Source organism: Heterocephalus glaber, unplaced genomic scaffold (assembly GCF_053883595.1).
Source record: "Heterocephalus glaber isolate CG9 unplaced genomic scaffold, H.glaber_assembly_v1.0 deba00001687, whole genome shotgun sequence".
Lineage (NCBI taxonomy): Eukaryota > Metazoa > Chordata > Mammalia > Rodentia > Bathyergidae > Heterocephalus > Heterocephalus glaber.
In genome coordinates, this window is record NW_028258412.1 from 8226344 (window position 1) to 8241017 (window position 14674).

Consider the following 14674-nt stretch of genomic DNA (forward strand, 5'->3'; position numbering starts at 1 on the left):
CTGCCTCAGCCTCCTGAGTGCTGAGATTACAGGCATCCACCACCACGCCTGGCAAGACTGTATATTCTCTTATTTGGTGTCCACTATTAGGAGGTGAAAGAGATTCAGTAGATGTATTTTATTTTTCAAAATTATGTATATCTATTCCTATATTTGTTTATTTTACTTTGTGTAATAAAAGTTTTCTATGTCATTAATATTTTTCAAAAGCATGATTTGTGTGTGTGTGTGTGTGTGTGTGTGTGTAATGCTGAGGATTGAACCCAGGACACTGTGCATGCTGAGTGTGTGTTCTACCACTGAGTTAATGTTTTCCTAGCATATGCAAGGTTCTGGGTTGGAGTCTCAGCATCACACACACAAATGCTATATAATATTTCATCATATGAATTTACTTTCCTTTAGAACATTTTTGTTAAAACTGTAGGTGATTTCTGATTTTTCCTTGAGATGGAGTCTTGCTATGTTGCCCACACTGGTCTTGAACTCAAGATCTTCCTCCCAGCCTCCTGAAGTAGCTGGGATTATGGGTGTGTACCAGTGCATCTGGCTGATTTCTGCTTTTTAAGATACATTTTGGCCGTTGTAAAAATTTTTATAATTCACAGTGCATCACAACCATAAATAATGTTATAATGATCTTCCTATTTTTAGTGGCAAGGATTCAAATCAGGGGCCTTTGCACTGAGTTCCATCTCTAGCCCACAGTCCTCTTTTAAAAATTTCTTCTAATTTTCAAATTTTTAATATTGTTTTGAGGTAAAATGTTGCTAATTTTCCTAATCTAGGCTCAAATTTAACAATCCTCCTGCCTCACCCTCCCAGAGTGCTGGGATTATAGGTGTTTGCCACCATACCTAGCTAATGACCTTGTTAAAATAATTAGTTGAACCTCTGATTATCTGCCTAAATTACTAGAATTATATCACTTGGATGGAGAGATTAAAATCTGAGAAAAATTATCAACCAAGGCTGCAGGCCGTTTGTAGACTCTGTAGACCAGAGGTCAGCAAAACTAAATACATATTTCAGGCTTTGTGAGTCAAGAGGCAAAATAAGGCTCTTTATATGTATTTCTATAACCATTTAAAATTGTAAAAATTATTCTTCACTGACAGGCTATAAAAAACCAGGTGGCTAGACAGATCTGGCCTCCAACCTATAGTTTGCTGACCTCTACTCGTTCTGTTGGCCAAGAAAAGAGTTTTTTCGCCTATTGTCATATGTGTGTACATAAATGTCAGCATCATCAGCACCTCTGCTGGTATATGTTCTGGCAGAGAAGGGACAAGAGATACCTAAGTTCCCTACATGGTGCCCAATCATTTTTTGTTTTTGTTTTTTCTTTTTTTAAACCTCTGCTTAATATCATCATTTAGAATTAGAAACAGTGCCAAAGACAAGACTGAAAAGTAATGAAATTATAAAGTCACAGACTTTAGGGGTAAAATGCACCAAAGACTACATATGTTGTTTAGAACAGCTTCCTAATCTTCCAGTTGAACACTGAAGTCCACATGCAGGAGCTGTCAGTGTTGCTAGATGTTGACTCCCAAATTAAGTAGGGGGAAACAGTGCTATGAGATGCCCTGCTGGCACACTCCGAAGTCCTACTTTTCAAACTGAAGAAAAAGTTTAGGAAAGCAAGGAACTTGGTCAAGTGTCACTACTGAATTGCAGTAGTGACATTACTGAATTGATAAGCATAAAAAGTAAAAAGATCTTGAAGAGACAGAGAGACTATGGAAAGGTTTGCTGTGCTTTTTTTTTTTTTTGGTACCGGGGATCGAACTCAGGACCTTGGCAGAACCTGAGCTAAATCCCCGGCCCAGCCATGCCATTTTTATTTCACATATGTGACTATGTGTAATGAATAGAGTGGGAAGGGAAAGATGGCTTGAGGAAGCATCTCAAATGAGTGCTTTTATACCTCTCAGCTTCTTGATGATTTTGTTACACAACCAGTGGAGGAGAAGGTGTGGTTGCTTCTGTATCCTCTGTGTGCTCAGATTAATCAAGAACTTTTCTTGCATTGAATCCTCTTCTCCTATCTGGCTGGCATGTTCAGTAATAGGCAGAAGAAACCTTATGCTTCAGCGTCTCTCTCTCAGAGGCCTGCTGGTCATCCAGGAAGGTGGGAGACCAGGATAATGCCACTGCAGCCTTTATCCCACCATCCCAACCAGGTGGCTCTGCAGCCTTTCTTTCTGCATAGGTCTGAATGCATTTCAGAGCTATGTGTAGGGCAGAAGCATCCAGGCCATGCTTTCAGGAAACACAAGGCAGCTTGGCCACCCCTTCTGACCCAGGTGCTTTCTCCCACGCAGTTAGGATATTCTGCCTGGGAAGGTATAAGTTCTTGCTCTTGCTTTGCATTTGGATATTGTCCTTCTGGGTGGACCTCGCTCTCTCTCTCTCTCTCTCTCTCTCTCTCTCTCAAAATTTTCCTTCCGTTTCCCTCATGTGTCCTTGTTTCTCCTTTCCTTTTTTTTTTACTTTTTGTTTTTCATCTGCCTCTGCTTCCCCTGATGGTTAACCATGGGTACCCACTCCATTTCTTTGCTACCTTGCACCTGCACCTGCACTTATACCTGCTGCTGCTGCTGCTGCTACTACTACTGATGCCGATGCTTTCTCCTCCTCTGACTTCAGGACGGGGCCTTATTTATGGAGTTTGTCCGCAGCCCACGCACAGCATCATCTGCCTTCTATACTCAGGTTAGTCAAACTCCAGGGCTTTGTAGCTCATGCATGTCTGTCCATTGGCAGAAGCCACAAACTAGCTTTCTGTTCAGTTCTGAGCAGATGGAATTGAGCTGTTTGAGGGGCAGCTTAAATTGAATTTGGTCTCCAGAGTGTATATTCCCTTCCTTGGTGTTCTCAGTGGTGCAGGAGACTGGAGATTCATGTAAGAGGTTAAATGATTACACTAGCATTAAGTCAAGTGTTTCTCATTGCTGCCTGTCTGGTTCACATGGTTGCCATGGATTCTCACCACACTGCAACATCTTCTAAGTTTTATAAGCAGGGTGATATATGTATCCTTAAGGACTGAACACTTATTTTTCTCCTCCCAGTACAACAGATAAATTTATAGCAGTGTGGCAGGAAGTGGTGAAAAACAAGAGCCAACATTTATAAATAGCTATGTGCTATATCATAGGCTATTGGTGTATGGCCCTAGACTGCTTGCCTGCCCTCTGGGCTTCACTTATCTCATTTGATAAATAAAGGGTTTGGATCAGATCTTCAAGGGCCTTCCAGGTCTGAAAATTCCACTTACTACATACCAAGCACATGCATTATCTCATTTAATCTTACAGTGCAACCTATGAGTTAAGTAAAACTTTTATCCCAGTTTTACAAATGGAAAAATTGAGACAAAGAAGTTGCTATATGTAGTATAGGGTAGAGCTGGGATTTAAATTCAGGACCCACAGGCTTGACTCAAGATCCACTCTGTAATTAGAGTTAGTAATTATTGTTTTGACAGATCCTTGGTGAAGAGAAATAGGATTTCCTGACGTATATTGAGGGCACTAAGTAGTATGTAAAATTGACTTAGTTATAGAAAACTAGTTACAAAGATCTGAAAGAGTGAATAGGATTTATGTAGACCAGGGGAGGCTAAGGGAGATGGGGCTTAGGAGGTTCAAGGGCAAAAATTAAGGAGTTCTTCTTTAGTAGAAGTCAGAAAACCAACATTTATTGATTACCCACTCTGCTAGTGCTTTACAAACATAATATTTTCAACAAATCTCTAATGTAGAAGCATTATCACTTCATTTTCCAGATAAGGAAACTGAGACTTAAATAAACTAGCTGGCCAGAAAGGACTCAACTATTAGTGAGTGACTAAGCCCTTATACTATACTGGTAGGGTAAGATTTTAGTTAGCCCTGGAATTTTGCCTTTCTTAGGAAACCAAAAGTTGCCATGCCTGTGGGTTCAGGTTTCCAGACAGCTGTGCCTGCCTCTTCTCAGTAAACTGCATGGCCCCAGGCAAATCCCTGTCAGGACCTCTCAGTTTTAATCTACACATCTCTCATCTCTTTAAGTGTGGGAGGCACACTGTATTTTTGGTTTGAAATGGACTTAGGTTAATCCTTTTAGCTTTTTACTTTCTAACAGAAGACTCTTATGAACAGTTTGGGTTTAGATTAGATTTAACATAAGACAAATCAAAGAGCTGGAAGAGATTTGTTTAATGAACCCTATAATAATCCACAAGCTTTATAGCCTATAGAACAAAAGTGGATGCTTCCAGCAGTTGGGAATAACAAACAGAGATCAGACTTCAGAGTAGGCACATAAACAAAGTGTGTTGTTAAAAAGATGTATAAATTTAGAGCTGGGAATATAGCTCAGTGGTAGAGTGCTTGCCTAGCATACTCAAGGCCCTGGATTCACTGCCTAGGACACTGGAAAAAAAAGTATCTGAACTCATATGAGAGGTAATAAGGGAATACTCAACATGTACACAAAATTAAATTATACCTTTTTTCTTTTTAAATGTTTGTTTATTGTAGTAAAGTATACCAAACATCAAATGTGTTTGTTTTCTAACATGGAGCATAGGATTGGGAGAGAGACTAGTGGAGTAAAAAGGTTGCTTTCAAAGCTTGGCTTCAGTACCATACCAGGGAGCTGCCTTAGGCATACTAATTAAAGTCCTGAACTCTAGTCTCCTCATTTGTAAAAGGAAATAAAAATAATTTCCTGACAGGGAAGGGGCAGGTCCAAACTGCAAGCCCAGTTTGGGTGAGATTTCTTGCTGACAGCCTCCTGGGGTAACTTGTTTTAGGGAACCAACACCATGGCGTCGGGCTACAAGATTGGCCCTCTGGATGCTAGACTCTGGGGCCAATTATCTGCACCTGGGTGTGATGGACGGGCATTTTGTTCCCAGCATCACTTTTAGTCACCCTGTGATAGAAAGCCTCCGAAAACAGGCCAGGACCCTTTCTTTGACATGCACATGATGGTGGCCAGGCCGGAACAGTGGGGTGAAGCCAATGGCCATAGCAGGAGCCAATCAATATACTTTTCATCTTGAGGCCACTGACAACCCAGGGGCTTTGATCAAAGATATCCGAGAGAATGGGATGAAGGTTGGCCTTGCCATCAAACCGAGAACTACTCTTGAGTATTTGGCACCATGGGCTAATCAAATTGATATGGCCTTGGTCATAACAGTAGAACCTGGGTTCAGAGGACAGAAATTCATGGAAGACATGATGCCAAAGGTTCACTGGTTGAGGACCCAGTTTCCTTCTCTGGATATAGAGCTCGATGGTGGTGTAGGTCCTGACACTGTCCATAAGTGTGCAGAGGCAGGAGCTAATATGCTTGTGTCTGGCAGCGCCATCAAGAGCAGTGAAGATCCCAGATCTATGATCAACTTACTAAGAAATGTTTGCTCAGAAGCTGCTCAGAAACGTTCTCTTGATCGATGAGACCACAAGAAACCTAGTGTTTGTGTTCCTGAAACTTTTTCACTAGAAAACAAGAACATAGACTACCAGATCACATCGCAGTCGAGGCAGTGCTGCTTTCCTGAGCAGTTATTCCAGTGATTAAAATGTTTTGTACAGAGTGTTCTAAGAGGTTACAAATTGGTGTGTATTAACTACATTTTAGCAATGCAATTTAAAGATTAGAGTGAAATATCCTGTTTTTATGGGAGAATTGATTTTTATAGCATGAAAATATGACTGATAAGGTGGCAAACAGAAATGTGTCTTACTGCCTGAGGGCATATTAGCTACTATGAAAAAAATTTTTTTTCTGTGTTTTTAAAAAGAATTTTCTATTGGGCCGGGGATTTAGCTCAGTGGTTTCAACGCCTGCTGCGCAAACACAAGGACCTGAGTTCGATCCCCGGTACCAAAAAAAAAAAAAAAGACAGGGTCTCACAAAAAGAATGTTCTATTATTTATCAGCTGTTCTGTAAAAGCAAAGGGAATCTTTGTTTTTCCTAATTCGTATTACTGTATTTCTGATTTGTTTATAAGCTTGATGATATGAGTAGAGTAGAACTGAAAAATACAAGTTTGGGTGGGATGGCAAACCATAGTCTTGCATGGAAGATTTTTCACTTTTACCTTCTACTCAATTCATTAAAAATGATAAAAGCGATATATGAAGCCCAAGGATTCTAAAATGCAAGTATGGGTTTTGTCAAGGTGTTTGCATTGTCAAAGCAGGTTATTCAGTGATTCCTTCCAGCTCCTGGTTTTCTTCATCTCACCCGCCATTCTTTTTTTTAAATTCTTTTATTGGTACATTTTAGGTATACAATACGTTTACATTTATCATTGGGTGCTTGTACCTGTACATGATGTATCTTGGTTTTTATTTTTTTCCCCCATTACCTGTGCACCATTCAACCCCTCCACCCTTCCCTATTTACATAGATTTCACTTCCATTTTTTTTCTCATAATTTTTCCTTTCCCTTCTTTCCTTTCCCCTTCCCCTCCCACCACCCCTACACCTTTGGATGTTTTCCTATTTCAAATTATCAGTTATTCATTTTAATCATTTTAATCCTTATTTACACTTTCAGCTTCTCACACTAGCGAAACTATTCAGTATTTACACATGTGTGTCCTGTTTATTTCACTTAAGGGTATGCATCTATTTAGCTATAAATGTCTCTAGTTTCTTGTTCTTTATGGCTGAGTAGTACTCCATTTTATAAAAAAAAACACATCTTCTTTATCCAGTTTCCAGTTGATGGGCACTTGGGCTGTTTCCAAGCCTTAGCTATTACAAACTGTGCCGCTATAAACATGGGTGCACATATATCTCCGTGGTATGATTCTTTTAATTCTTTGGGGAAGATCCCCAGCAGGGGAATAGCTGGGTCAAATGGGACCTCTAGCCCTAGTTCTTTGAGATATCTCCATACTGATTTCCACAGTGGTTGCACCAGTCTGCACTCCCACCAAGAATGGAGAAGGGTTCCTTTCTCCCCGCACCCTCGCCAGCATTTGTTATTGGTTGATTTCTTGATAGCAGCTATTCTTTCTGGGGTGAGGTGGAATCTCAGTGTTGTTTTCATCTGCATCTCTCAAATGACCAGTGATGTTGAACATTTTTTCATATATTTATTTGCTGCTTTTACTTCTTTGTTTGAGGAATGTCTGTTCATTTCGGATGCCTATTTTTGAATTGGGTCTTTGAATTTAGGGGGTCTGATTTTTTTCAATTCTTTGTATATTCTAGATAGTAGCCCTTTGTCTGAGTTACAGCTGCTAAAAATTATTTCCCACATTGTAGGTTGTCTGTTAGCTCTGTTGGTGGTTTCTCTTGCAGTGCAGAAGCTTTTTAGTAAGATGAGATCCCAGTTGTTGATTCTTTGTGCTAGTTCCCGTGCTACTGAGGTTTTGTTCATAAAGTCTTCTCCTATGCCAATGTCTTCAAGAGTTCTTCCTAACTTATCTTCCAGGAAGTTTAGTGTTTCTGTCTTAATATTTAGATCTTTAATCCACTTTGATCTTAGTTTAGTGCATGGTGATAGGTATGTGTCTAGTTTTAAGCTTTGGTAGGTTGAAATCCAGTTTTTCCAACACCATTTGTTAAATAGGCTATCTTTCCTCCAATGAGGGTGGTTGGCTCCTTTGTCAAAGATGAGGTGACTAAGGGCCAGGGATTTAGCTCAGTGGTTTTGCCGCCTGCTGTGCAAGCAGAAGGACCCGAGTTCTATCCCTGGTACCAAAAACAAAAAAAAACCCCCAAAAACAAAGATGAGGTGATTGAATATGTCTTAAGTTGTTTCTGCATCTGCATCTTCTAATCTATTCCACTGATCCTCGAGTCTGTTTCTTTGCCAGTACCATGCTGTTTTTATCACAGTAGCTTTGTAGTATAGTTTCAAGTTAGGGATTGTGATACCCCCAGCCATGTCTCTGTTGCCTAGAATTGCTTTTGGTATTCCAAATGAATTTTTGGATTGTTTTTTCTAGTTCTGTGAAGTATATTGTTGGAATTTCAATTGCCATTGCTTTAAATCTATATAGTAGTTTTGGAAGTGTGGCCATTTTCACTATATTGGTTCTTCCTACTCAGGAACAAGGGATATCTTTCCATTTTCTTATATCCTCCTCAATCTCCTTTTTCAGAGTTTGGAATTGTTTCCCGAGTTTTCCTCTCAATGTGTCTGCTATTTGTGTATAAGAAGGCTATTGTTTTTTGAGTGTTGACCTTATATCCAGCTACTCTACTGAATCTGTCAATTAGGTCTAGAAGTCTTTTGGCCAAGTTTTTTGTGTCTTCTATGTAAAGTATCATATCGTCAGCAAATAATGACAGTTTAACTTCTTCTTTTCCTGTCTTTATTCTTTTTATTTCTTTCTCTTTTCTAATTGCTGTGGCTAATGTTTCCAGAACTATATTGAACAGGAGTGGTGATAGTGGGCATCCTTGTCTTGTTCCTTTTTTTTTTTTTTGGTACTGGGGATCGAACTCGGGTCCTTGCGCTTGTGAGGCAGGCGACGGAACCGCTGGGCTAAATCCTCGGCCCTCTTGTTCCTAATTTTAGCGTGAAAGTTGTCAGTTTTTGACCATTTAGTATGATGTTGGCTGTTGGTTTTTCATAAATAGCCTTAATCAGGTTGAAATGAAGACCTTCTATTCCAATTTTCTGAAGCGTTTTTTATCATGAATTGGTATTGGATTTTGTCAGATGCCTTTTATACATCTATTGAGATGGTCGTATTCACTCGCCTTTCTTGAGATCACTGAATGGTGCTGTGTTTGTTAGCTCTGTACAGAAAGGAAAAGTAAAGCCTTCATTTGGGAAAAAAACCTAATAATATTTTCTTATAGGATTGTTTTGAGTATTAGAAATACCCATTTTCAACAAAATTTTAAGGGAATAAGCATAAAGAGCCTATTTCTGACCACAGTGCAATTAAATTGCATGTCAGTGATGAAAAACTGACTAGAAATCTTTCATGTATTTTGGAAATTAACACACTTCTGATTATGTGTGTGGCAGGAATGATACATGTAAGTGACTAGTATGGTGCTGGGTATGTGATGGTTACATAGTCAACACTGGTGATGTTTGGGAGTATCATCAGCCTTTCATATTTATCCATGCTTTAGTCAACTGTGGATTGAAATATTTAGAAGAAAAAAGATGCATCTGTACTGACTATGTACAGTCTTTTCTTATTATTCCCTAAACAATGCAGTATAACAGCTGTTTACCTAGCACTTACATTGTATTAGGTATTTTAAGTAATCTAGAGATGACTTAAAGTATACGGGAGGATGTGCCTAGTTATATGTAAATACTGTGCCACTTTATATAAGGGACTTGAGTGTTCATGGATTTTTGTATCTGGGCATAGTGGTATCCTGGAACCAATCCCTAGCTGACACTGAGGGGTGATTACTGTTATGATGCCAGATTATAATGTTAATTTAATGCATCTCTGCTTTCGTGACTACTCCTTAGTCCTGCTCCAAGAAGGCAGTTGTCATGTCTGTTTTATACACTATTGATTCTTCAGCCCCTAGCCTGGTACCTGGCACATACAAGGTGCTCAGTAAATACTATCTCTGAGATAGTGGCAAGACAGACACATGCATGCATGTGCGCGCGCGTGCACACACACACACACACACACACACACAAAATAAAAATAAAAACAAAACAATAGGGCATTTTTTATTTGAAAGAGTGGAACTCTTTTTTTTTTCTCCCCATCAATAATTTGTACTAAACCCTGAATTACAGCTCAAACATGGAAGTGTTCTGGTTTAAGTATGTGGGGGAGGGGCTGGAGATGATTCATTGGCCCAAACATTTGTACCCAGTGATGGGTCCAGAGATGCTGGATTCTACAGAATGCATTTTGGGGCCACATCTGGTAGGGCACACAGTGTGTCCAACAAAAATGGATTTTTTTTTGCCCTTTTCTCTGTTTTCCTTCTTCAAAGACATGAACGACTAAAAGATTTATATTCCCAAGGGCCCCCAGCTCCTCCTGTGAACCTCAGGGACCCACTAGTCAGTCTACTTTGCTTTAACCTAAACCCTTCACTGTCAGCTAGGCTCTTACCTGAAGTCTGCGTGCAAGGCTTCTGCAAGGATCTGAATGGTTAGTCCAGTCCTAAATGTTCCCAAAACATATTCAACCTTGCTGTGTTTTTTAAATGTTTGAGTTGTTTGGAAATACTTAAAAATCAGGAAATTTTATACACAAACCAAAGTTTCTATTTTGTGTTGCATATAAGCTAGACACTGGGACTGGGTTCCTGTCTAGCAATAATCATATGATGATAGAGCAGCCTACATCATTTCCCTTAAAAAAAAAAAAAAAGCCAGATGTGCCAGTGTATATCACCATACCCCTGTTCACATTTTCTTTTTTTTTTTTTTTTGGTGGTGTTGCTAAGGATTGAACTGAGGGTCTTCTGCATACTAGGCAAGTGCTCTGCCACTGAGTTATAACCACAGCCCAGTACATATTTTTTGTTTATAACCTTTGGTCTGGAACGTGCTGTTCCATAGAACTTTTGGCAGTGAAGGCAATGTTCTTCTGCATTGTCCAGCACAGTGGCCCTTAGTCACTTATAGCTATTGAGCTACTTACAGTGTGACTAATATGGCCCATGAACTGAATTTTAAATTTTATTTTAGTTAATTTATATTTAAACAGCCATATACAGATAGTTGCTGCTGTATTGCCTGGCACAACTCCAGATATTAAAATGTTGTCTTAGATCAGAAAGTCTCTAGACCAGAAGTCTACATTTTTTTCTACACTTGTTTTCTCTTCACTGGATTGTCTCACATATTTATCGTATTATATGTGTACTTACTGATAGCTCATGTTTTGTGGATAACCTTTCACAAAGGGATAACTTCACAAAGGGAAGAAGGAGGCAATACCTGCAGAAAATTTATTTCAATTGAGATAGCAAATACCAAGCACCTGCTGGGTAAGAGCCATGCAAAGTGCCATAAAATATGCAGGAATGAATGAAACCTTAATTCCTTTTTTTACCCAGTATTGGGCCTTGAACCCAGGGCTTTTGAACTGAGCTACATCCCCACCTAAGCCCTTTTTATTCTTTAATTTTGTAACAGGGTCTCACTAAGTCTCTGAATTCCCCGGGCTTCTTCTGGGCAACTTTAGCTTTTCTGCCTCAGCTTCCCAGAATGCTGGGATTACAGCCATGTGCCACAACACCTGGCCTTAGAGTATTTCTTAACGTGTGTCATACCCCCCCACACCAGATGGTAAACTCTATGAGGGCAGGGAGAGGGTTTTTATTTGGGATATGCCTTTCTTCCCTGATACCATAAGCCTTGGAGAATGCCCAGGCTGTGGGCCTGGGAGTTATTCTCAGGCCCTCCTGCTCACCTCCACTGTATATGGGATTCTGTCATGGGTCTCCTTAGGATGCCTCTGTCTCCCCTTGTTTTTGTACTGGTGTTTCCTCCCCTTTCCCCCTCTGTATTGGGAATTGAACCCAGGGCCTTCATATTGAGCCACATCTCTAACACTATTTATTTTATTTTTTTATTTTGAGAGACATTGTCCCTTTTTAAGTTGCTGAATTGCCCAGCCTGGGCTTGAACTTGTGAACCTCCTGCCCCAGCCTCCCAGTGTGCTGGGATTACAGCCATGCATGACCATACCCAGCTTCTCTCTTTTCTTTTGTGCCGGGGATAGGACCCAGGGCCTTGTCAATGCTAAGCATGCACTCTACTACTTAGCTACATCCCCAGCTCCATTTCCTTGTTTTTTATTTTTATTTATTTATTTATTTATTTAGGTACCAGGGGATAGTGTCCCACTTGAGCAGAGCAGCAGTGCCAGGGTATCCTATAGGATGTCTCCAAAATTGGTTTTCGTGATATTTTTCTCCTGGTTAGATTGGAGTTATGGCTTGTTTTTTTGTTTTTGTTTTTTTAATATCCTAGAAGTGAAGTGAAGTACCCTTCTTATCACATCATATTGATGGTATATGAGACCTGCATGACATCCCTGTAATGGGTGACCTTCATCACTTGGTAATGTTGTATTGCCTGGTGTCTCCAGTGTGAAATTCCTATTTTTCCCCTTTTATACTTTGTTCTTTGGGGCAAGTCACTATGTTTAGCCCACTAAAGAGGAGGGGTATCTACATATGTTAAATGGAACCCTTTTTGTGAGGAAGATTTTGGGTGGGCTTGTTCAAATAAAGTGCATTATGAATGAACACCACCCAAGGAACTTGGCTCTTTGCCAGGCTTCTACTTGAGGTGACAGCTGTTCTGTCCATCCAGCTTGCTCTTTCTTCTTGTCTACTGCTAGTCTTATTTTAAAAAGTTACTGGAAGCTGTGCCTGGTGGCACATGCCTATAATCCCAGCTACTCACGAGGCTGAGACAGGAGGCTTGACATTTCAAGACCAACCTGTACAACTTAGACTCAAAAAACAAAACAAAGCAAACCTCAGAACAACAACAACAACAACAAAGAAAAACAACCCTAAAAAGTGTGGGCGATATATAGGTCAAGGCTTCTTAGCTTCAATTCCAGTACTTGAGAGAAAAAAAGTACTGTAGGTGGATTGTGGGAGTAAATGCAGCTTCCAGAGTGAAAATGTGCCTAGGTAGGGGAAATTCAGGAAATGAAAAAATAAGATAAGGTATAATATAATGCCTTGTAAAGTAGCCAGAGTTTTGTGCTAAATTCATCTCTGACTTCCTGGTAGCCAAAAAAATGTGGGAAACATCTGCTCCCAGAGTGGTCAGATCAGTTCTTCAGGAGAAGCATAACTTTTCCTGGTATTAAGATCTGAGCAAAATGTGTAGCCTCATGAAAGACAAATTTGTGTGATAAAGAGCAGGGGTCAGGCAACTGTGGGGCAAATCTGGCCCACCATCTTGTTTTATAAATAAAGTTTTATTGGAACAGAACCACATTTATTTACAGATTGTGTGTGGCTGTTTTAGTGCTTTCTTGTGCACAGTTCAGTAGTTATCACAGAGACTACATGGCCCACAAAACCTGTTGCATTTTTTATCTGATCCTTTATAGAAAATGTTTGCCAGCATGTGATTTAGAAGATAACTCCTTAGCCACATGCTACCAAAAGAAAGAATCATGTAAGGCTGGGGATTTAGCTCAGTGGTTATGCTGCCTGCCTCGCAAGCTCAAGGTCCCAAGTTTAATCCCTAATACAAAAAAAAAAAAAGAATCATGTAAATTTGTGGGAATATCCCTCAGTTTAAGCTAGTAGAACAATTCTCAGAGTGTACTAGATGAGAGAGAACTCCAGTACAGGTCCCTAGAAGACAGAGCTTATGAGGCATTCTTATGTGCATAAGAGCTGGGTCTAGTTCTCCTCAATTAACTTGTTCTAATTCAGTTTTAGCTCATGGCACCTGTTTCTAAACCTTGCTGGTTGTAGCCAAATGGTGACTGGCAATTGCATGCTGCCTCTTGCTGTACTTCTCTGGGTATTTATGGGGCCAAAAAAACCTGTGTGGTCCTTTCCTGCCTCAACCCCGAATCATTGCGCCTGCTGTAGGAGAGTATAATGGTTCTTTTATAACTTGAGATGATTTTATTCCCCAAGGGATATCTAGTAACTAGTCACACCTAGGGATGGAGGTATTAGTCACATTTAGTGTGTGGGAGCCAACATCCTGCAGAGCACAGGATAGTCCCCCACAACAAAGATTTATTTGATCCAAGTGACAGTAGTGCTTGACTGAGATACCTTGGGTTTTTTTTGGTACCAGGGATCAAACTCGGGTCCTTCTGCTTGTGAGGCAGGAGGGGGAACCACTGAGCTAAATCCTCAGCCCGAGATACCTTGTTTTAGAAAGATTAATGTTTATATCATCTAACAAAATATCTGATAATTCAAGACTCCATTCTGGAATTAGTATCCAAGAACCACAAGTTAAGAGCTGTGTACTTTTCCAGAAGTGCTCCAGGAGGATTAGTAATTCTTTACAAATATTTGCTGTGGTATGCAACCTTGAATGGAAACCGAAAAGGAATTCTAGGTAAGCAGGGCATAGTCCTGCCCTCCAGGGCCCTTAAAGGAAATGAGACAAATATAACATTATTGTATGAAGCAAAACCTGGCAGCTACTAAGAGAAATTCATAGAGGTCCAAGTCTTAGGCACTCAGGTGGAATGAAATCAAAAATCATTTTACTAAGGGAGTGGCATTTGAAATGGCTCAAGACCAGGGGCTTTTAAAAAAGTTTATTTATTTATCTGGAAGCAAAACATATATTGGTATATTTTAGATGTAGATAATGATAACACTCATCATAGGGAATTTGCACCTGTACATGCTATTTCCTGCCTCTTTTTTTCCCATTTTCCCCTCCCCTCGTCTCCCCCTCCCATCTTCTCTCTCTATACAAAAGCTTTGTTTCCATTTTTCCTTCTATTTTCATGTCCCTTCCTTCCTTTATCCCTCCTCCCTTCCTTGCTCCCCTTCCCATTTCATCATTATTTTCCAAGACCAAGGGGTTTTAGGCAGTGTTTATAGGGAAGGGAATTCCATGGTTTACAAGCAGGTTTGATTTGGCTGGAAATGCAGATGAATGGTGGGTGGTATGGTGAGATCACAGAGACACAGATTTCAGAGTAACAAAATAATGGCATTGGAACTGTTCTTTAGGCAGATGTGGATAGAGGTGGC

General features: G+C 40.0%; 1 protein-coding gene and 1 pseudogene across 10 annotated transcripts in view; both read left to right on the forward strand.

Moving 5' to 3' along the window:
• Depdc5 (DEP domain containing 5, GATOR1 subcomplex subunit) overlaps nucleotides 1–14674 on the forward strand; it is a 142020-nt gene that overhangs the window by 95169 nt on the left and 32177 nt on the right. For 6 of the 10 annotated variants that reach the window (XM_004843507.4, XM_004843508.4, XM_087198318.1 and 3 more), the window contains one exon: nucleotides 2653–2718. The exons of the other annotated variants lie outside the window; for them this stretch is intronic. In XM_004843507.4, coding sequence (XP_004843564.1) covers nucleotides 2653–2718 — 66 coding nt within the window. The remainder of the gene's footprint in view (nucleotides 1–2652; nucleotides 2719–14674) is intronic. 10 annotated transcript variants of the gene reach the window in all.
• LOC147821966 (ribulose-phosphate 3-epimerase-like) lies at nucleotides 4703–5613 on the forward strand (annotated as a pseudogene).